Source organism: Nomascus leucogenys, chromosome 10, assembly GCF_006542625.1.
Source record: "Nomascus leucogenys isolate Asia chromosome 10, Asia_NLE_v1, whole genome shotgun sequence".
Classification (NCBI taxonomy): Eukaryota; Metazoa; Chordata; class Mammalia; order Primates; family Hylobatidae; genus Nomascus; species Nomascus leucogenys.
The window spans coordinates 69,165,626-69,190,477 of record NC_044390.1 but is presented as its reverse complement, the minus strand read 5'-3'; the positions used below and the strand labels follow the sequence as shown (position 1 = coordinate 69,190,477).

Here is a 24,852-nt window from a genome sequence, read left to right as displayed (position 1 = left end):
TGTTACCTTTATGATCTCATATCCTCACTGACTCTTCTCCAGCTCTACTGGCCTCCTTTATGTCCCTTGAATAAATACATTGGTAGCCTCCTGTCTCAGGGCCTTTGCTTCAGCTATTCTCTCTGCCTGAAACACTTTTCCCCAGATATCTTCATGGTTTGCTCCCTCACTTCCTTCAAGTCTGTATTCAAAAATATTACCTTCTAAGTACAGCCTTCCTTGGCCACCCTATTTTAAATTGCAGTGTCCTCCTACCCAATTCCCTTTACCCCTTCTCTGCTGTATTTTTCTTCTTATCAACTTCCAGCATTCTACATATTTTATGTATTTACTCTCTCTCTTCCCTACAAAATTATAAACTCCACAAGGACAGGGGATTTTTTCGTGTACTGCAGTATTCCTCATTCCTGCAACAATACCTTGTACATAGTCCTATGAATGAAAATGCTTATAATTTGTCTATACTATTTCACATTTTGATAGGTTTAGGTGATAGACTCCTTTTTCACACTAACTCAGTGGTTTGAGAAACTTCCAAAATATAAGTTCCTGGGCCCTACCCTACAAAATTAGAATCTCTAAAGTTGGTACTTGGTACATACAGCATATGTATTTTGGAAAAAAACTCCTGATTAAGAACTGCTTAAAAATATTTTAAACTATATCTTAATATCATTTACATTTTTTAAATTTAAAAGCATTTAAGAAAATAAATAATTGTTTTATTTTTTAAAAGCCGTAACTTTTTTCTAGCAGTACTTAGCACTTAACTCCAGCCCATCCTTTTTGCTTGATGTCACTGAGTATGATTAGAGGTTCAATTTCTTCTGCCTCAACTGTTTCTGATTTAAGACAGATTTTTCTGTTGTTAGCCCTTTATCTCCTTTCTGCCTTTGGTGAGGGTATATCTATTTCCTAAGCATTTTCAGTGCTCTGGAAGTGCTGCTTCTTCCTGGCATCTCCTCCTTCAGGCACATGGACTTGACCTTCTTTTGCTCTGCTAAGTCATCAGTCATTCTTCTATCTGCTCTTAATTTTTGTGTAATTGGTTCATATATGCCTCTTAGTCATGAAAGTTGGAGGTCATATTCTGTTTCGAATTGTTCAGGGGTGATTTTCAAGAAGAAAGGGGGGAGCTACATCAAACTGCCATCCTAAAACTAGAAGTTCATCCAAGTTAAATTTAATTTTATTGTTTTTAGTTTATTGTGCCAACCTGCATCCCAGAACCTTATTACCCAACTTTTATTTCATATTGCTCCCTGTCCTGAATTGCATTTTTTTTTTTTTTTGAGACGGAGTCTCTCTCTTGTCACCCAGGCTGGAGCACAGGCGCACGATCACGGCTCACTGCAACCTCTGCCTCCTGGATTCAAGCGATTCTCCTGCCTCAGCCTCCTGAGTAGCTGGGATTAAGGTGGTGCCTGCCACCATGCCCAGCTAATTTGTGTACTTTTAGTAGAGACGGGGTTTCGCCCTGTTGGCCAGGCTGGTGTTGAACTCCTGACCTCAGGTGATCCACCTGCCTCAGCCTCCCAAAGTGCTGGGATTACAGGTGTGAGCCACCATGCCCAGCCCTGAATTCCATTCTTTAATCAGACAAAACCACAAACCATTCCCTATATAAGCTCCATGCTTTTCCTTCTCTGAATCTAGATTCTTTCTCTTTATTATTGCATGTCCAAATTCTATTATCTAACATGCTCCTATGATTGTGTCCACTAAATCATTCCAGATTCTAAACCCACCAACACACATAAAGCTAGAAGTAATAGCTCCTTTTGTTGACCTATCCAATGACTTTACCGGTATTCTTTCTGGAGTTTGTCACTTAATACTCTGTTTTATGATTATCTCTACATATTTTTATATCTCCAGTTGAAAATGGAACCGTGAGAGGAAGAATAGTGTCTTGATTAATCCGTGTATTCATTTTAACACCTTACCCATAAGGGTGCTCAATCAATATTTGTTAATGGACTCTATATGTAATCCTGCATATGATCTCTCCTTCCTCACTTTGTGCTACCTGGATATGTATAAATATGCTCTCATTTCTTCAAGTTATCAATTTAAAATGTTTTTCAGGACTAAAACAAGAATAGACCCAGCAGAGGTCTTCCTCAAGGTTGACATGAATCTGCCAATCATTATTTTTTGCATTATGATTATTGAACCATCTATAAATTCACTCCTTCTTCTTCTGTTTTCTAAGCGTATCATGAGTGACTGGCAAAATTTCCAACAACAGATGTAGACTACACATTTGACAATGCCCAGGAATTTTCTTTCCTTGGCATGATCACTACCAGAATTCCTGTCCCTTCTTCATTATCATTTATTTTGGCCTTTGTGTTCAAACTTAGGCACAGATAGTTGCATGTTTGCCTCATTGCTCCCTTTATTGAGGAATTAAATTTTCAGTGGGGCAACTTAGGAATTTATCAGATATTCTAATATAGGCAAAATTAAGCTGCTAGTACCTGTAGATGGATAATATCCCCCATCGTGTCTGTATCTTTCTGCTTGTTTACAGTGTTTTAAGAAAGCCTTACCTAAATCTTCCATCCGGCTAGGTAGCCAAAAAGTATGCTCCATCTGATAAAATTTCTGCCTTCTTTTAGCCTCACTTAGGGGTTTCTTTATCTCATGTTCAAGAATTTCCATATATGTGTATATATTTTGATTTACGGTTATTGTCCTCTTTCTGCTGGGAAACATTGTAAGACATTTCTTTGAAATGCCAGTTCTTATACACAAGTTTCTTCCCATTAAGTGTTAGCAGTCCCCAAGATTTACTTATTTTGAAATTTCAGACTTGCTCTATTTACATACTCACACACACACACACACTTTTTTTTAGGCTATTGGATTTGTTTGCTGTTTACATTTTCCTCCTAATGATTTCCTGGCAGTTATTCCACTGTTTTTTCCCTATTATATTGTTTGTTATTCATAGGTCTAGTCTTAAAATTTTAATTGAGGATGTTTTAATCTTTTGATTTCAGTGTAAAGCTTCTTGAACATACCTGTGGGTATTACGTGAACATAATCTTTTGGTTCTTCCAAACCACTTAGCACTTTTCCAAGAGTACAGTCATTCTAATGTCATAAGTTATCACCTAAAATATTGTTCTTCAGCAGTATCTGCATAGCTAGTTGTGTTTCCTATATCCATTCCATTACCAAACTATAACTTTTAACTGGGAGAGCAGATAACAATACCACTTTGCTTTAGAAAATGCCTCAGAGAAGTGGAGTGAAGAACAATCATTAGAGACCTATTATAATTTGTACCATTGAACCATTCGTTTTCTGTCATTGACATAGAAAGAATACAGATAGCTTTGTATCTCTATACCTCAGGATGGTGATATGCGTTCCTATTTTCTGTGTTTGTCTTCTAATCAGTTGTTCACTCTGAAAATGTGGTTCAATTCTTTGAGTATAACTGAGAACAAACAGGGTTCAGAGGGATATAGATAGAAAAGCAAATTTGACCACTGGCTATAAGGAGGAGCCTAACCCCAGCTAATTCTAGAGGGTAACTTCATTACAGACTACCTTATCATACTGAAAAGTGTTTCACTTTCCCGACAAGATTTTAGATTTATATTAAAATACCCAATTTTGCTCAACTTTAGGGGTGACTAACATTTGCTTACCCACCACTCAAAATTCTGTTTTAGTTCTTAATGCAGAGAAAGACCGATAACAACATAATTCTTTAAATGAGTTCTAATTTGTCTATTAGTATGACCTTGAGTAGTTTACCATCCATCGTACATATGACTACAGCTTATAGAAACAGTTTTAGAAGCCTACATGTCAGCTTTTAGGGAATTGTTTATGTTAACACAAAGGAAGATGGCATAGTCTCAAAAAAAAAAAAAACCTTTCTGAAAAAAATAACTATATTTATACCAACAATATCTAATCCTTTATACCAACAATATATAATCCTGAGATCCTAAGAATAACCATCTCTATATATTCAAAAGGGAATTAACAGTGCCTCAAGGTCTTTCACCTTGTGAAAGGGAAATAATAGGATTTGTCTCTTTTCAGTTGCCTTTATATTCTTGTCATTTAAAAATATGAGTTACTGCCCCATAAGAAGGGTCTTAATACCTCTATTCCAATTATACTGAGTTTCTTTTTCCAAAGTGTAATATACTTTCACTCAGTATCATCTTGATACATAGCTCCTCAACAATCTTTTAACCATTTCTCCTACTATTTGAATTATTGTTTAGAACCATTTTTGTCTTCTGTAATAAGACAGAATTGTGTTTTTCAAGCCCTTTCAGCTTCTTCTGTAGCATAGAAAGCTTTAATTTGCAGACTTCTGATGTGATCATTCACTTCAGATATGAATGAAAGTCTTGCGGGTTACAAAAACAGATTTTTCCTGATTTTAAGACTTCCTGGATATCAGGATGAACTACAGACCCCTTTGGCTTCCTCTCTAAACTGCCATGAAAACTCCCTCTTCCTCGGTACTAACTATCTCCTGGAATGCCTTGCTTTTATATGTGCCTTGCTTCACTTGCCACATACCTGTAAATCTATTTTACAGTCTAGATAATGAAAACTATTTAATCACTATAAACTCCTTTGAACAAAAACCAACACACTCCTTCACTAATCACAAGTACCAGTTGACAGAGTAATAATACCTTGTTTTTTGGTCTCCATACCTTTTTCTGTCACTCCTGGATTACTACCCTCTGAAAGATAAAACAATGATTAGATTAAAACAATGAAAGAAAAGTTGTTCTTTCTCTGGGAGAAAATTTCGTTGCCTAGGAATATACCCAGATCTTTTCCCAGTACTTCTGGAATACAACATGGTATAGTTTCTTAGCTTTGCCATCACATCAAGTCATGTCACCTCTCAAGACTTCAGTTCCCTCACACATAAAATGAGATCTGAAGTTCCTTTTAGATTTATGATCTATTAATTGATCCCCAAATTTGGATCTCATTACTAATGAATGTTCCTGGAACACCTGCTGGCATTTTCTGACTTTTTTTTCCTTTTTAAGCAAGTTTTATACAAGATTTTTCAGTGAATAATACTGTTGTGTTCCAAATGTGGCAGATAATTGATTTTGATTTAATGTTTGTTGTCATAATAGTGCAGCACAAGCCTCTACTAAATTACATATTGCTTTTATAACTTAACTGGAATTGTGTACATAGATCACTTTTCCAACAATTCTCCCCTTTTTACTGGCAGATCATGGTGAATCCTTTGCCAGTAATAAATTGTGCATTGGGCAAGTCCGACTTCCACATTAAGAAGCTAATGACTTGTATTTTTTGAAACCATATTTGCCAAAACAGTCTCTTAGACACTTAGATTTTTTTAAAGCTCTATTTTCTTTGGCTGGCTTAAAATGTGAATTGAATAATCTCTTTGGTTCTGGTGGTTCTGATGCATCCATTGCCAGCGGTGGATGTTGGCCTGAGGAAATGTGACTTCCATTGCCTAAGGATGAGGAGCTTCTAAATGATTATTAAAGATGTTCATCAAGAAGTTATGCACCTTGGACCTTGTGAAACCAGTCAAGCATGAAGTAGCATGTTCTTTAGATGACAAACAATATACAGTTATTGTAAGAGTAATTAAAGTCTTTAAAACATTTTTTGGATATGACCACAATGTGGCTTTCCATGGTTTAGAGAACTCCAGGTAGGTTCCTCATCAGTGATCAACAGTATAGTCAAAGTATAGTCAAAAAGGAGGAGCTACTGGTTCATATGTAATCATAGCTGTGAAAAACACTGTTACAGATTTAGCTTAATAACTATGTGATTTCTTTTTTCATTGTTTTTTAACTATAGGTATAATAATATTAATATGTATTTCATTTCTTTTATAATACCTAAGGTTTACTAATCAATATCAAGATCAATATTTATTGAGTACATGAAGGTTTCTGGGATGGGGGAATAACTTTTGTGTTGTTTTAGCCTCATTCTGTTCATTGAAAAATAAAAGCTCCACGACCAATGACTTTGATTTGCCACACTTATGAATATAAAGAAAAGGTACAAATGAACATTTGTCTGTTTAATTAATTGTATAATTTAGCCAACTTTGAAAATTTTAAGTAAAAATATTTTATTCTTCCCATGAACTAAATAAATTAGGCAAGTCTGACTACAACTAAAAGAAAGAAGCAAAGCTTAGCAAAATAGTAGACTATATGAGTAGTAACTTTGAGTTGGGATAAATGAAATTCAAGTGACCTCTGACATTTGTCCTCCTCCTTCTACTTTCTAGCTTATATCAAATGCAAGAAGGTTTGGATAGAGTTTTCCCTTAAGCAGAAAACTGTGACAGCCACCAACTGGAAGCCCCTGCCATATTACCTATGCTTTGCCATGGCCCCAGTATACAGAGGACCTAGAGAAAGATAACTTTTGTCATACTTTTGGCAAGAAATTTCAAAAATTACTCTCTGCTAAAGTCAGTGAACTGGCCTCTAAAGAAATCATGTGTGAAGAATGATTATGCCAGTTTTACAGATTGTGATTTTTCCATCATTTTAGCTGCCTTTTGAACCCTCCATGTTGCCTTGAAAGTTAGGGAGCTTAGAACCAGTCATACTGTGTACAGATTTAATGTTGAAGCGACATTAAATCTGCCTTTTTATTATGTATTTGTCCTTTTGCATATTTTTAAATTTTCTTGTTATAAATGTTTGTTAGAGGGCAGTAAACAATGATACTGCGAAGTTCAGGTTTTAAATTTCTTGCTTTTTCTGATGTGTGATAAAGTTAGAAGATTGAAGGAAGTACTGGCCATGTAGTAGGCAGATACTAAATAGTTAGATGGTTGTCATGTCAGTACCTACTTGGTAATACTATATATGCCTCCCTCAATTCTCATCTATTTATTCTTCACTGATTCCACTGTTATCATAATCATATAGCTGAGAATATTTTAATACTAACATCACATTTCTTATTATAGCCATCCTTAGTGACATTTAATTGCCGTGAAAATGTTCATTTTTGAATAATTTGTTTCCAGGAACTAGTTGTTTGTTTACCAAGTATTTTCTAGACCTGTATAGGTCATTAGAAATAAAGTTTCCATTTTTTTTAGATAGCCATATTCATTTTACAGTGATTAAAAAATTTATTTAAATTAATTGATATTTCTTCACTGAAAGCTTTGAAGAGAAATGGTCATTGAGCATTTGTTTTCTTTTGTGTTATGATTTGTTCAATGAACAATAATCCATTATATATAATATTTAATCTGAAAATTTCATCCTAAATGTACATCCTACTGATTTATTTCATAAAATACAGTAATTTTTTTTTTTTTTTGAGATGGAGTTTCACTCTTGTTGCCCAGGCTGGAGTGCAATGGAGCAATCTTGGCTCACCGCAACCTCTGCCTCCTGGGTTCAAGTGATTCTCCTGCCTCAGCCTCCCGAGTAGCTGAGATTACAGGCATGTGCCACCACGCCTGGCTAATTTTGTATTTTTAGTAGAGACGGTTTCTCCATGTTGGTCAGGCTGGTCTCGAACTCCCGACCTCAGGTGATCTGCCCACCTCAGCCTCCCAAAGTGCTGGGATTACAGGCATGAGCCACTGCGCCCAGCCTCAGTGAAATGTTTTTTTAATAGGACTATTGAAATTCAGAAGGCAAAGATATCATTGAGTCCATTTTATTAAGTTAAATTTTAAGTAAAAGGAGCCTGATTGGGGGACTAGCTGCCTTTTAACAACCCGTAGCATTTTTTCAAATTCTACTAGTTCCCGCTGTCTGCAAAGAAAAAGTTTTTTCCACCAACGTATTCAATAGATCTATTTTTTATTGTTGCCTTAGGTAGGGAAGAAAACTTCATGTTTTTCATCTTTCGTAACTGAATTGTTACAATTCACACTCTTAAACTAAGAGATAAAACTCTAAAATATAGGGAGCATTTTTAGTTATTTTTAAACAAGGAAAGTCATTTATCTCTCTTAAATTGAGAACAAAGTTTTTTTTTCCCTTCTAATCTAAAACTTTAGGAAAATTTCAACATGGTTTATAAAAGGATTTTGTAGTTTGACTTTCTTTAACACAATAAGAAATAAATGTAAATATTGGCAGGCCTATAAACCTCCGAACAGTTTTTTGTGATATAAGAAACTAGTATTTAACTATTAGTGCTGCCATCATAATTTCATTAGTGTGGCTTCTTTACACACTTTCTCCAGTGACGCAAATACAGACGTGATTTTTTGGAACATCAGACTTATGGCTGCCTTCTCTCTTCTTCATTACTTATGTTGGACACACTGTCATTTTCACTTGCCAAAAAAAATCCCACAGTTCAGTAGACTTCAGTTTTGAGGTCTTTCTTGTCCTCCTTAGACCACCAGTAGCTTTGTCTGTTGGCGATCAGAAATTGGACACTTCTTTTTGGTGTTTAACAAACCAGACTCTGTTATTTGACTTCTAAGGAAGAATATAGCAAAACAACGAATTTTCTAAGCAACATCACTGGAAACAACAGCAAATCCCTTTGGAATGCATTCTTTGGAACACAGGCCAAATTTTTCTTTTTTATCAAGCTTTATGAGATTTGTATTAAGGTAGTGATAGTAAGTCTCAGAATCAATTAAGATATTAGCAATTGTATGTATTTTTCTTTACCCATATGCATATACAGAAATGACTAAAAATACCAAATTGTATGTGTATCTGTGCTGTTCTGCTGTAAGCAGGCCCCAGAAACTAAGGTTCAAATTTGGAGCTTACAGGTTTAGGTTTCTATTATTCTTACACTATAATCAATTCCATGAAGCTGATGTTCAAATAGAGGGCTTATCTAATTCTACCAACTTCCTTGTTCCCCATTCCTCCCTTCCCACGCATTGCTTCCCCTCACCTCCACCCAATATACACTTTCTTTGCTGTATTTTAGGAATTTTCTTTTTCAACCTCATTCTCCTTCTCTTTTCTTAGCTTTGTAACTTATTTGTGTAACCTTTCCAATGATGTCCTGTGGATTATGCTAAAGTATAATAAATAAATCACATTTATTTATTTGAGTTTGTAGAAAGACCTTATACCATCAAACCATAGTTAGTAGAAGCCAAGAGGTCTTTTTAAAGAACTATGACATTAACTCTGCTCTTCTTCTCTTTTTTCCTGGTGCTTATATTTTTTCGTGGAATGTTTCAAACTCCTAACTTACCCCGTTATCCTAAATAATTGAATGGCATTTAATTATCAAGTTAAATTCCCAGCTGTGTCATTCAAGTAATCAGCTTTCTCCCCTACTATTAAAATTAATTGTGTTATTAAGTCCGTTTTGTTTTTAAATATATTTCATTCAAGGCTTAGTTTTAGATATATATTTCAAAAGTGGTGTTAGTTTTAATTTCTTGCTTTCTTTATTCCAAACTTGAGTCTGTTCACATCGGATGCCCCTAGCAAGTGGGCTTTTTTCTTTTTGTTTTTCTCTTTTTGGTCATTAAACTTATCTTCTACCTTCTTTGACTTCCAAACCTATTATAATGCACTTTTCAGAATATCTTTAAAATTGCCTCATGGAACAATATTGCTTTCAGAGGTATGGTTTTGAAGAGAATTCAAAGATGGTGCTATTTATATTGATTCATGTATTATTTAGAATGCATTTAAGTATTCATTTTTACCTGAGTCTTAATAAGCTAAATTTTACTAATTTATAAGATAAAACACAACAGTTACCAAGATAAGTATATAAATGGGCCTGCAAATGACCACCTTGCCTTTGCTACCTCTCATGAGAGTCTTCTAAGTAACCTGTAAACTCAAAAGAAAGCCTTTGCTTTCCTAACCTTATTTAACCTAGGAGGCTGTGAAAGGGGATGTGGGTATTTTCTCCTCCATAGCCAAAATAAGTGATTATAACTCTTTCTATAGCTATCTTTTCTGGACAGTTTTTTTGAAGTAAATAAAAATTAAATTTTTTGACATAAAATTTTCTGATTAAAAAAATGAGGATTAAATTTAATGATTTAACTTAATTTGGCAAGATCTGTGAGATACAAGATACTCTGTTATATATAGTGTCCTTAACTTTGAAGACTTTTCATATTAAATTTATAATAAATTTAGCTGTCACGTTTGTACATATGCATGCCTGGACTTAAACTCTCAGATTTTACTGGGAAATATAAAATCAGCATTTTGGAGGGGGAGGAGTATATCGGGACAAGCATATACTTAAAAGTTTGAGACAAGTGTACATATGATAGGTTATATAAAGATTTGTGTATATTTCTAAGTATTTGTACTTTTCATTTTAGACAAACTCCTATCCCATCTTCAAGATGTATATTTCAAAATAGCTATGGGAGAGGATTTTAAAAGTTCTTACCACAAATAATAAATATTTGAGGTGACAGATATGCTAAATAGCCTAATTTGATTATTCCTCAATGTGTATATGTTTCAAAACAGCACATTATACACATAAACAAGTGCAATTATTTGTCAATTAAAAATAAAAGTAAAAAAATGAACATCACAACTGGCTAATGATAAAGGAAGTGTGTGCAACAGCAATAGAGAGGTGATTGAGCTTTTTCCTGAATGTATCTGGGTGTACTTTCCTTCTTATGCCACACGGGGTGAGAGGGAGGGTCCCATGCCATGACCCTGCCTCCTTTAAGGAGATAGAATCAAGGCCCTTAAATTGAACACATAAGTTTAGTGTTTCTTATCCTTGGGGATGGTGTGAAGAGAGGGGAGTTGACAGAGATTTGATCACATCTTCTCCCCTTAGAGCTTTACCAAGTGAACTTGGAATAAATGTTTAGTTATACATCAAGTCTCTTTCCTTTTCAGGTAAATGTGTCTTTATTTCTGTCATATTCTTTTCTTAGTGTTTTCATATTCTTAACCTGAACTGAGATTCACGTGTTTTTACTATTTTTGCAACGTATACGCTTCTAAAATTGTCATTAGTTAGTGTTTGTACCAGTGTTGGGAAGATGTGTAATATAGTCCCAGGGAGCTTCTGGAATTAGTTTTGATTTTTATGTCTAAAGTGTTCAAATGGAATTGGACTCTTTGCTTATTAAAAGAACATTAATATAGCTATACTTAAGAATAGAACTCTCTGAAATCTTTGAAAAGATACCTATTCATATTGTTAACTATTCGTTGTATGGCTTCAGCTGGTATTTTAGTCATTTGAGTAATATTTTCTTTCTTTTGGTGATATAAGAAGAGTGAGAATATGATCTCTGTTGTCTATACAGCAGAATTAGTAATGAATAAGCTCAAATGATGTAATTTGGGCTTATGTGGTATTAGATAAGACTAATTCTGTTAGGTCAATGTAAAATGGATACTTTACTAGATTATTCAAGTGCTAGGCACATGCTAATTTTAAAGTAGAATAAGAACTTTTAAATAATGAGGCATCTGAATGTCTTGTTTTAGATGGTATGTGTAGACATATAAAGGAGGCATTTTTAATGATGAAATTATCTTATATCCTTTGCTTAGGGTGTACCAGTGATGGCAATAAGAAACAAAATGATATCAGAAGGACTAGACCCAGATCTTCTTGAGTAAGTAATTCTTCTAATATAATGACATTATTGCCAGGACATTGAATTTGTCAGTTATAATAAAAATATTTCAAATTCTCTATATTTTTATTCCTACAGTGTTTTATGGTTGAGGATATCATCTTTGTAAATAGGGTCTCTGTTATGTTACCAAACAGAAAAATATCATATTCTACTAAAACTAGCCTTTACACATTTTAGGAACAGTTTCAATAGATTAGTAATTATTCTAGATATCCAAAGAAGCTGGAATTTAATGAGAATTGTTTTTCTGCTTTTTTTTTTTTTTCCTTTTTGTGCTACCTCTTTCTTGGCTTGGTTGTTTTTTTGTTTATTTGTTGGTTTGTGCTTTTTTGGTGGGGGGTGTGATTATTATGTACCGGGGGTAGATGATTTCATTTAAGATCTTAGTTTGTAGGAAATTTAGTCTGCTATAATCTAGGTTAAGCCAGATTGAGAAATAAATAGGCTAAAGTTGCTGTGGGTCTATGTTAATGGTTATTAAGAAACTAGATACTAATTTATGTGAGTTTTTTTTAACCTTAAAGTATTTAATCCCTTATTGTGTGAATTTTATATTTTTGAGAAATGATAAAAAAATTATGGCTCAGAAATTTGACAACAGTTTATTTCATCCAAGCAAATCTGGCTGTATAGTTCATCTTGGATAAAATACATTGTAATGCATTCTTCAGAAGAATCCTGTTTTGCAAGTATCTAGGTACTTGTAAAGAATCTTTCCAATTTGGGGCTGTAGTTCACCCCAATGTATTTCGCTATGCCCTCTAAGCATTCATTACTGTACTAGCAGTATACTTTGGAATTTTTCTTGGCTCTCAGTCCTCCAAAAAAGGTGTACACTTTGGAGGTAAAACATTATGAAGTAGTCTTTTTCTCATATTTTATCTATCTGCCAAAATGTGAAATTTATGAATTCTTTTAAAATCTGCAAGAACAAATTTCAAACATATATCTACATTTGGCATACATCCAAGTAGCAAACAGTTCAAGTACAACGGCATAGCTTGGCAGCTTGAACTGAAGCATCTCTGAGATATTTAGCATTTGTTCTGGAAATTGTTCCTGACACACACTTTAAAAGCCAGATGGATTGTGATATATATTTTAATGTGAATCAGACATATAGGTTCAATCCATTTTGGTATTCATTGCAATATATAGGTTGTAAATATATTTAACATTAACTGTGACCTCCTTTTGCTTCTGGAAATACACAGTTAGACCTCCTATAATAACAGAGAGCTAAAATTACCTTTAAAATGATTATCTTTTTCTAGAGAAAATATAATAAATGGAAAACTAGCACCCTATAAGCATCAGCATATGCTGGATATCCAAGCCTTTTACCTGCTACTGGCTTCATTTCATCCCCTGTCCAGCCTAAACGTACTTCATAATCCTTTACTTTAACCAACTACCTGCACTAGCAACTTGATAATCATCCTTGATTCTGTCTTCTTCCTTACCCACTACAGTGTCAATCACTATGATGTTGTCATTTTTAATATCTCTCACATCTCACCGTATGCCTCCACATCCATTGCTGTTTAGTTCGTGCCCTCATCATTTGTCATCTGAATTACTATAGTAGCTACTGATTGGTTTTCCTGTTCTCTTTCAAGCCATCCACTAAAGCCTGAGTGGATCTCTTCATACTTCATTCTTGCTTCACATCTTCCTGTGACCCTCCACTGCCTTCAAGGTGTAGTCTAACACCTTAGTATTGCATAGACATGCTTTTATCATCAAGACTCAGATTCTCTCACTAGCTTCCTCTCTTGTGATTCTTTGACATATGCCTATTTCATGTAGCCATAGCAAACTACTTGCAGTTCCCTGAATGTAACATTTTCCTATTCCCTTTTGGTGTCTTTAAATGTTTTCCTTTCTCTCTGGAACTCCCTTCCCCCATCTTACTGGCCTGGCTAACCTATTATTCTTTAAGACTCCATCAGGTATCACCACCTGATACAGTCCATAGGTAACTACCACGGGGGAAGATCCCAGGCCCTTCAACATTTCCTTGTGTCTCGCTTGGCCAGTTTGAGGGTATTTCGTTGTCTATAAATGTTGAGAAACATTCAGTTGTGAGGTAGTGCCAAGTTTAAGGGTAGAATTCCAGTAACAATTAACATTGTCTTACAGAAAAGCTGCTCCTCAACCACAGCCTGGAGCCTGAATTCTGACCCATTACCTCATATGCACATGCCATTGGTCACCAGGGGCACTGGTTGGAGTGGGGGTGACTCACTATAACCTATCACCACTACTAGCAACCCAGTTTCAACTGCATTTAGCTAGATATGATAAGTGCAATCAACTACCGTGTTAACAGAGGAATTATGATGCTTTTGGAATCATGTTTACATAAAAGTTACGGAGCCTCACTTCAGGAGAAAAGTATGAGATGATGAAAGAGAAGAAAATGTGCCATCCAAGGGAAGAGTACACTTTTATTTAGAATCTTAGGTACATTTTAAGCCTCAGCCAAGAACTTTCAGTAAAGATTGTTCTGTGTTCTTTTTTCTTTTAAAGTATAAACATACACTTTATTTTTTATTAGCTTTAGGTAGTTAGACAAACTCATATAACTATTGGAAGAAATGGCCTACCTCTATCTGCACTGAGCAAAGGGCAAAACTGAGGTTAATATAGAAATAAATACTGATCAGAAATACATTGATATTTGATTGGCTTATGTGTATAAAATTGGAAGTTAAGAGTACATAATTTTAAATCACAAATATTTACATAAGGGAGAAGAGATCCTGGCAATTTTCCTAGAAAAATGACTATTACAGAATTTTAGGAATTCTATAAAACTGTAGAAAATGCCTGATAATTACTAAATAAATATTGGATTTGATTCTTCTAAGTGATTGTTTTTAAAAATTCAAGTTTTTGAAAATAACAATCATTTATATATAACCAAGAATTAGTCCTGTTTAGCTTCTAAAAATTAATTTCAATACCACTGAGATAAAAAGATATGTGAAAGAGTATTTGTCACCAAAATACTCAAAAGAGTTAAGGGGAAAATGGAAAATTTTAATTGGTCTTTGGCCAAAGGTTAATATATTCAGAAATATAGAATGGGTAAATCGTGCCTTAAATATTCTTTCAATCATTGCCTAGATTTTCTTGCTTAGAAAAAAGTTTCACCCCATCCTGGTCTGTACTCTTACATTTATGTCCCTGAACTAACATTACTGTTGTTACCTAGTAATTGCTACTTTTACAATTCTAGGATAAACAGACTAGCTTCTGGACTTGCCCATCAGCAAGCCATGAAATTCATGATGGTTAAGGCTCAGGATCAGGCCGACTTTAGAGATGGTCTACTTACTTGTATTCAGATGGTCTACTTACTTGTATTACTTGCCACTTTCTGGTTGTATAACCCTGGTTTGATTACCTAACCTCTCTGTGCCTCAGTTTCCTCATCAGTAAAATGAGAAATAGAAGAGTTCACTCCCTTACAGAGTTGTTCAGACTAAGATAGATAATGTTGTAAGCACTCAGCACAGCTCTGGATAAGCAGTAAATGTTTAATAAATATTAGTTGTGATTTGTGAATGTTTTAATGGAGGAATATGTAGCAAATTCTAGGCAATGGATTTATCAGGCTTTTGGATCATAACTTGTTTATAATCCTATAGTTGCCTATATACTATTATGTTCTCAACAGACATATTTAACATATACACAGTAGTTATCTTCTTAAATTATATTCTGTTTTCTCAAACTGAGAACCTATATTGTTAACTTTGCTATAAAGAACAGATTTCTGAAATTGAAATTCAATTGAACACACTCCTAACCTTAGTGGGAGGGTGCAGTGTGCAGCTTATTGATTTGGCTAAAGAAAGCATATAATTGAGTTCAAGTTACTGTGCAGACTTTGAACAGAACCAGCTCAGTTGGCATTTCTCCTGGATATATCTATCCAAAAGGCATTTATACCATCCTCCCAGACGGTGGAATGACCACTCTTATAGTTGCCAGAAATAAAAGTAGCCACCTTAGCCTACTTATCACTGAGACAAGAGGGGATTTATTATTGTTAAACAAAAGGATACTGGAAAGCAAGAAAACTTTTTTTTACATGGCATGCCCAGCAGATTTTCCTGCCCTCTAAGATCATTCCTTATCTGCCAGGAGGATCTTTACCTCCTGCTATACAACAACATAGTGGATTAAAGATTGAGTTTTGGCCGGTTGAGGATAGATTAGACCTCAGTTGCACAGCTGGACATCCAAAAATAGGGTTTTTACTGTTTCCATTTTGTTAGTTTTTGCTGAGCTAGGTTCTCCATTTAATGTAATTACCAGTCCTCATTCATTAGCTGGCAGACACTAGCTAGAAAGTATAGGACAAATAAAAACCATATCAAAAAAATTGTAATTGGTCTGCTTTTAGAGAACTTGATCATAAGAATGAGAGAGATAATAGATATATCAAAGAGGAGATGTTAAAAAGAAGTTGTGGTCTGTGAGTGGCTAGCAAGCAAGTGACAGAGTTGCTGCTGGGAAATAAAGGATCCCAAGATCAATAGCAAAAGTCCATCCTACCTAGAACAGCTGCTTTTCTTCTTCTTCATGATATTAGGCATTAAATTGTTTTCCTGGTTGCAGGAGTCTACCTACTAAGACAAAGAACAGGATATATCTGTCTTGATGAGAATTCAAAAGAGAAAAGACCAAATTGATCTCACTAGCTGCTATAATTCAAAATCAAAATTGTTACATTTTTAATTACCCAGAGGTCCTTATTAAGTCAATACAGTCTCAGTTCAAGAACCTTGGTGTTTTGGTTTGTTGTTTATTTGTTTTTTTTTGTGTGTGTGTGTGTGTGTGTGTGTTTTTTCTTGAGATGGAATTTTGCTCTTGTCGCCCAGGCTGGAGTGCAGTGGTGCAATCTCACCTCACTGCAACCTCTGCCTCCTGGGTTCAAGTGATTCTTCTGCCTCAGCCTCCCAAGTAGCTGGGATTACGGGCACATACCACCATGCCTGGCTAATTTTTGTATTTTTAGTAGAGACAGGGTTTCACCATGTTGGCCAGACTGGTCGGGAACTCCTGACCTCAGGTGATCCACCCACCTCGGCCTCCCAAAGTGCTGGGATTACAGATGTGAGCCACCACGCCTGGTTCTCTTTTCTTAAGACCACCTATTGCCATCGCATAGCTCTGACAGACCATTAATTGACAACAGTACCATGTGACGTTATAACTTTATGTGTGTGTAGTTTCCATTAGTGATTTGAATAATAACTACCTCATCATCTCCTACTCAGCAATATTTTTACTGACAACGTTTTTGGTACTTAATCTGCTTTAAATTCGGTGTCTTTAAGTGTCTAGAAAATGAAAAATGTTTTTAAACTCTTTATCATACATGTTTTCCCAAAGAATGTTTGGTTTTTGTGTCCTTAAAGTAGCTAGTTTTAAACACAAATATAAACCTTCCTTTAATGAAAACAAATTAAACCAACAATAATGGTATTTTAGGACTCTCTTCATATTTAGGGTGGCAGAAACCAACTCAAACTAGCTTATATAGGAAGGGAAGTTATGGACTCTCATAGCTGAAAAATCTAGGTAAGGACAGGATCTAGGGACTCAGTGTCATCAGGGCTGGCTGACTGGCATTCTCATCTCCCCACCTCATTCTACCTTTACTTCCTTGGTGTAATAAACCGTGTCTCTCCTAGTGCTGATGGGTTTCCTCTCTGAAGCCTGGGAACATAGCTCCCAGCAAGGCTTTAATATTGCTAGTTTTTCCAGTTGAACAGAGAGAGAGTTCCCTCTCCATAACCTCTAGTTCATTTCTAAGGAAACATTCTGACTAGCCCTGCTTGAATTGTGTGCCCTTCCTCGAATCTATCTCTCTCTCTCTCTCCAAGGGAATAGATTCCTGTGATTGGCCAGGCCTAGATTGTGTGACTGAAACAAGGAAGTGGATAGGGAAAAGATGAGGACAGCAAGGATTCTAGTTGACAACCTTCATTGATTCACATCAATGGGAGAAGAATAGGTGTCAAAATTAGAATGTGCACAGCATCTGGTATGCAAAAAAGGGCAGATTTGTATATACTTCGTCCTTCCTGCTGCACCTTCTATATTTTGGCTATTTTTAGTTGAGGTCAACCTAGTAACTTCTTTGAAAAGATATATATTTTTAAGATGGTTTAGACTTAGTAATTAGCTTAAACTTAAACTTTTAAAAAATTTGCTTTTGTTAAGAATTTTACTGATAATTTTGGTGTCACAAATATAAATATGCTTATTAAAATGTAGCCACCAAGCTAGTGTTTTTATTGTAACCACCAAAGATTGAAATTTTTTAAAAATATACATGATATTCATGATATATATTTTTCTGTATTTTGTTGATACAATCTTTTTTGGAAATTCACTTATATATTTAAAATAACAAGAGACTATTATAAAGTCCTAATTTCCAAATTTTAGTAGTAAAGTGTGTTTTCTTTGAATTGGGAGAAGCTAAAATTTAGTAGTTTAAGGTAGCAACTTTTTCAAATATGTCTTAAAATTTCTTTCCATGAAAAACAATTTGTAGGGTGAATTAAGAACATTTATGATCATAATATGCAGAGCCAAATTTCTGTTCCCCTTGAAAATACAAATATCCAGCCTGGAAACGATGGTATTGCTGTGAGTTTTATTATTACTAGTAATATTTATAAGGCTTTACAACTTATAAAATGCTTTCCTATAAATTACTTCATTTGATTCTTGTGGCTTGCTTTTCTTTTTTGTACCCAAAGAGAACTAGTATGTACTTTTTCTTTTGTTCTCCTGGCAATTCCAATTTCAAGTAGCATAAAATTTATTTTAACATGAATTAGGGGGCCAGGCGCGATGGCTCATGCCTGTAATCCCAGCACTTTGGGAGGCTGAGGCGAGCGGATCACCTGAGGTCAGGAATTCGAGACCAACCTGGCCAACATGGCGAAACCCTGTCTCTACTAAAAAATACAAAAATTAGCTGGGTGTGGTGGCACTCACCTGTAATACCAGCTACTCAGGAGGCTAAGGCAGGGAGAATTGCTTGAACCTGGGAGGTGGAGGTTGGAGTGTGCCAAGATGGTGCCACTGCACTCCAGCCTCTCTAAATAAATAAATAAATAAGTGAGACTTCATCTCTAAATAAATAAATAAATAATAAAATGAATGAGGAGCCAGGTGCAGTGGCTTATGCCTGTAATCTCAACACTTTGGGAGGCCAAGGGTGGAGGATCACTTGAAGCCAGGAGTTCTAAACCAGATTGGGCAACAAAGTGAGACCTCATCTTTACAAAAAATTAAATTAGCCAGGTGTGATGGTGTGTATCTGCAGTCCCAAGTACTTGGGAGGCTAAGGCAGGAGGATCACTTGAGCCCAGGAGGCTGAGGCTATAGTGATCTCTGACCGTGCCACTGCACTCCAGCCTGGGCAACAGAATAAGACCTTGTCTTCAATAAATAAACAAAGACAATAAGTATGAAGAAATTGGAGCCCCTGTGCATTGTTGGTGGGAATATAAAATGATGCAGCTGCTATAGAAAAGAGTATTGTGATCCCTTAAAAAAATTAAAAATAGAATTATTCAGCACTTCCACTTTTGGGCATGTACCCAAAAGAATTGAAAGCAGAGTCTCAAAGAGATATTTGTACACGCATGTTCATAGCAGCATTTTTCACAATAGCCAAAAGATGGAAGCAATGGAAGTATCCATCAGTGGATGAATAGGAACAATTATGGTATATACATACAGTGGAATATTATTCAGCCTTAAAAAGGAAGGAAATTCTGACGTATGCTACAACATAGATGGAGTTTTAGGACATTATACTAAGTGAAATAAGCCTATCACAGAAGGACAAATATTGTATGATTCCACTTGTATGAGGCATCTAGAGTAGTCAAATTCATAGAGACAGAAAGAATAGTGGTTGTCAGCCGCTGGAGGGAGAAGGGAATATTATTAAATGAGTACAGAGATTCCAGTTTTGCAAGATGAAGAGAGTTCAGGAGATGGATGGTGATGATGGTTGTACAACAATGTGAATGTACTAAACACTACCATATACTTAAAAATGGTTACAATGTTAAATTTTATGTTATCTGTATTTTACAATAAGAAAAATTTTAAAAAGAAAAAAAATGAAGACAGACAATAACAAGTGTTGCTGAGGGTGTGGAGAAATTGGAACCCTCATACATTGCAGGTACAAATGTAAAATGGTACAGCTGCTGTGGAAAAGTTTGGCAGTTCCTCGGAAGGTTAAAGAGAGTTTCCACCTATTGCTCCTGCTAGAGGTTCTAATCTCATCTACTGTTGCACCCCAGTGTACCTTACACTGTAACTACCAAATGACTTACAGTTTCTGAATGCAGCCTGCTATACTATCCCATTTTATTCTTTACCCAGAATGCTGTCATTCTCTCTTATTTCCACCTTCTCTGTTTCTGGCAAAGTCTTACTCGAATCACAAAACTCTTCACAAGTGTTTCCAACTCTTTGGAGTCTTCTCTGACCAACTTAAGCAGATTGTTTTTTCTTTTCACACAAACAGTTCAACTTCATTTGTATATATACAGCCGTGCATCGCTTAAGGACAGGGATATGTTACAAGAAATGCATTGTAGGTGATTTTGTCATTGTGCAAACATCATAGAGTGTACTTACACAAGCCTAAATGGTATAGCGTACTACACACTTAGGCTATAAACCTGTACGGCATATTACTGTACCAAATACTGTAGGCAATTGTAACACAATGACAGGTATTTGTGTATCTAAGCATATCTAAACATAGAAAAGGTACAGTAAAAATGCTGTATAAAAAGTAAAAAATGGTACCTGCATAGGGCAGTTACCATGAATGGAGCTTTCAGGACTGGAGTTGCTCTGGTCACCTAGTGAGTGAATAGGGAGTGAATATGAAGGCCTAGGATGTTATTATACACCACTGTAAGTTTCATAAACACTGTACACTTAGACTACACTAAATTTATTTTAAAAAATTTTTTCAATAATAAATTAACCTTAGCTTACTATAACTTTATCAACTTTTTACCTTTTTAACTATTTTGTAATACTACTTAGCTTAAAAGACAAGTCATATATTGTACAGCTATACAAAAATATTTTCTTTCTTTATATCTTTATTCTATAAACTTTTTATTTTGACTTCTTAAACTTTTTTGACAAAAACTAAAACACACACAAGGCCTACACATGTCAGGATCATCAATATGACTGTTCTCCTCCATATCCTGTCTGACTAAAAGGTCTTCAGGGGCAATAACAGGCATGAATCTGCTATTTTCTATTGTAACAATGCCTTCTGGAATATCTCCTGAAGGACCTCCCTGAGGCTGTTTAATGTTAACTTTTTTTTCGAAAAGTAAGTAGAAGGAGTACACTCTAAAATAACAACAGAGGCCGGGCGCAGTGGCTCACGCCTGTAACCCCAGCACTTGAGGAGGCTGAGGCAGGTGCATCACCTGAGGTCAGGAGTTTGAGACCAGCCTGGCCAACATGGAGAAACCCCATCACTACTAAAAATACAAACATTACCTGGGCATGGTGGTGCATGCCTATAATCCCAGATACTCAGGAGGCTGAGGCAGGAGGATGGCTTGAACCCTGGAGGCGGAGATTGCAGTGAGCCAAGATTGCACCACTGCACCCTAGCCTGGTTGACAGAGCAAGACTCTGTCTAAAAAAATATGAAATAAAATGAAATGACAACAGAGGCTGGGTGCTGTGGCTCACGCCTGTAATCCCAGCACTTTGGGAGGCTGAGGCAGATGGATCACTTGAGGTCAGGAGTTCAAGACCACCCTGGCCAACATGGTGAAACCTGCTCTCTACCAAAAGTAAAAAAATTTGCCAGGTGTGGTGGCGCATGCCTGTAGTCTCAGCTACTCAGGAGACTGAGGCAGGAGAATCTCTTGAACCCAGAAGGCAGAGGTTTCAGTGAGCCGAGATCACACCACTACTCTCCAGTCTGGGCAACAGAGTGAGACTCCTTGTCAAATAAAATAAAATAACAGAAAGTACAGTATAGTAAATACTAGGCAATAGAGGTTTCTCAGCTCCATTATAATCTAATGGGACCACCATCATATGCAGTTCATCATTGACTGAAACATCATTATGTGGCACATGGCTGTATCACATTCTGTAACAATTTGTTTGCATTTCTGTCTCCCTCACAAAAATTTTAGCTGCTTCAGGGAAGGAACTACTTGTTATTCATCTCTGTATCTCCAGTACCTAACACATTTTCTAGCAAATAGTAGATGCATGATGATGAAAATAAATAATCATCATAACAGCAGATAATATTTATTTGATACTATGTGCCAGATATTATCGAACACACTTTACATTTCTTAATTTAATCATCACAAAATCCCATCAGTCAGACACAAAGTAGTTAAATAGCTTCCCCAAAGTTGGCCAACAAGTAAGAAACAAGGATGGGATTTTAGCACAGTCTGTACCCAGAGCCTGTATTCTTAGTTACTATGTAATATAGCATCGCATGTATACATGTATCAATAAATGGTTACACACATAAATTAATGAATTTTATAGTTTCAGTTTCTTCTAGTCCTAAGCTGCTTTTACCCTTTTCCGTTTTTTTGTTTGTTTGTTTGTTTGTTTGTTTGTTTGTTTGTTTGTTTGAGACAGGGTTTCACTCTGTTGCCTAGACTGGAGTGCCCAGGCATGGTCACAGCTTACTGCAGCCTCTGCCCCCAGGCTCAAGTGATACACTTCAGCCTCCAAAGTAGCTGGCACAATAGGCCACTACTGGCTAATTTCTCTGTTTTTTTGCAAAGGATGGGGTTTTACCCTGTTGCCCAGGCTGGTCTTGACCTGCTGGGCTCAAGAAATCCGCCCTCTTCGGCCTCCCAAAGTGCTGGGATTACAGGCATGAACCAACATCCCTGGCCTACCCTTTTCTAAAGTAGCATTTATTTTAGGAAGTTATGTACATTGTTGTATTTGTTTAAGTTGTCATAGATACTAATACAATTTTGATGTGGTATTAAAATAATTCCCACTTGTAATGTTTTCCTGCTTAACAAAGTGTAGACAGTAAGAAATCAAATATATAGCAAAGAGAAATTTACTGGGTAAAATGTGCCTAGTATTCATACCCACTAATTCTAGAGTTGTTGCTTCTAATGAAAAGGGAGGAAGATGATGGTCCCATGTTAGTATTTTAGGCAGATGGAGCATCAGTCAAATCCTGGAACTGCTGTACCCAGCTTTAAAGTTTCACTGTATTGAGTACATAACGCTTCCTTGTAGATATAATCTAAAATTGTTCAGCAGAGCAAATGGGTTTATATTTGACAACTAGAGAGCAATTCCAGCATTATTTTCTCTTTTGTAGTATGCCAAATATATTTAAAAATATAAGCCATAATTTTAATACCTAAAGTAACTGTTAGACTGTGCATTTTCTTATTTTAGTAATAGTAATTTCTGTTTGTGGTGAATATGAGTTTTAAGTGTCCTAAATGTTTTTTTTTTTTTTTGCAATGTTCCTGAGGGAGAAATCAGTCTGGTAGTTTTTAATTATTAAGATATAGCAGTTATAGGCCAGGCACAGGGCTCGCATCTATAATCCCAGCATTTGGGAGGCCAGAGCGGGTGGATCACAGGGTCAGGAGATCAAGACCATCCTGGCCAACATGGTGAAACCCCGTCTCTACTGAAAATACAAAAATTAGCTAGGCGTGGTGGCACACATCTCTACTCAAGAGGCTAAGGCAAGAGAATGGCTTGAACCTGGGAGACAGAGGTTGCAGTGAGCCGAGATCACACCACTGCACTTCAGCCTGGTGACAGAGCGAGACTCCATCTCAAAAAAAAAGATATAGCAGTTATATTGTTACTCCTTTTCCTCTTGGTTTCCCCCCAAAAAATACTTTTCTTGCTTAATTTACTTTCTTGGTAAGAGTGAATAGAGGCTAAGTGATAGTGCCACTACACTGATTAGATGACTTACTGGCACAAAACTATTGAGGCTTAACTAGTTGACTGTTTTAATAACATCATTAAAATTTCATTTTGGTTTATTAGAGCACATCCATGCAAAGTTGGAATCTAACCATTCTCATGTCTCCTTATAATGCCTAGGGGATCTTTGAAACAGTATTTTTGCCAACTCATACTTTCTATTTTCATTCTGTAAAGATAAAACATGTAAGTGAAAATGTTTAACAAACATTAAGAACCTTCTTTGACTAGGCACTCTCCTTCGCTACAAAATTTCCACATTACCTATTTTTTTAATAGCCATTTTTGAACTCTCTTCCATTTCTAAGTTTCTCCCTGCAGCTTTCCTGAACATGAAACATTTCCTTTTCTTTTCATTTCTAGCTTTCCTTTCTCTGTACCTCATGTACACTTGGAAGCTTCAGGGATTTAGCACTGGTCATGCCAGCCTCTACAGATCACATCTCTGTCTATAATTGGGTCTCCATGGTAATGAGAAGCAGAAAGTGCTGAAGTAGCGCACTATGTAAGGACTGGCAAGAGAACATACTGTCGCGGCCTCTACAGGCATAGCATTGAATCCCCATGGTGCCGAAGAAGCCCGAGAGAAGCACGCTGTGGTGTAGAGCGGGAGACTGAGGACATGGACTTGGCAGATTTATCAGCAGCAATATTCTAAGATGAACCAAATTTAAGAGTTTGTAAGTGCTCTTTTCAACTGGAAAAGACCTTTAAAATTTTTTTTCTTTTCTTTTAGGAGGCCAGATGCTCCAGTGCCTGATGGTGAAAGTGAAAAAACTGTAGAAGAAAGTTCAGATAGCGAATCTTCTTTTAGTGACTAAGCTTAATTTTGATAAGAATTACATATGCATGCATAGGGGTACGTTTACATTCTGTAAGAGATTGAGCCTGAACTCTCTTAGTCATAAAAACATCAAATGGCCACATGTCCACTACCAAGCTTCTTCTATGTTAAAAATAATAATAATAAAGCAGTTTTAACCTGCCAGTGTATCTTGTTGCTAAAATAAAGGGCCTCAAAATGAAAAATAGGATAACCTAAATAAAGTACAATTAGTGCTACAAATACTAAGATAGAATATTTTAGAGATGCAGTGAGCAATTACAGTCAGGCACGGTGGTTCATGTCTGTAATCCCAGCACTTTGGGAGGCCGAGGCAAGTGGATCACCTGAGGTCAGGAGTTCAAGACCAGCCTGG

At 36.0% G+C, this 24,852-nt stretch overlaps 1 protein-coding gene across 2 annotated transcripts in view; it reads left to right on the top strand.

Annotated features, from left to right (window-relative positions):
- WASHC3 (WASH complex subunit 3) overlaps positions 1 to 24,641 on the top strand; it is a 49,737-nt gene extending 25,096 nt beyond the window's left edge. For both annotated transcript variants that reach the window (XM_012509828.2, XM_003269926.4), the window contains exons 6-7: positions 11,517 to 11,581; positions 24,390 to 24,641. In XM_012509828.2, the coding sequence (XP_012365282.1) occupies positions 11,517 to 11,581; positions 24,390 to 24,474 (150 nt within the window). In that variant the 3' untranslated portion in view covers positions 24,475 to 24,641. The remainder of the gene's footprint in view (positions 1 to 11,516; positions 11,582 to 24,389) is intronic.
- The last annotated feature ends 211 nt before the right edge of the window (positions 24,642 to 24,852 follow it).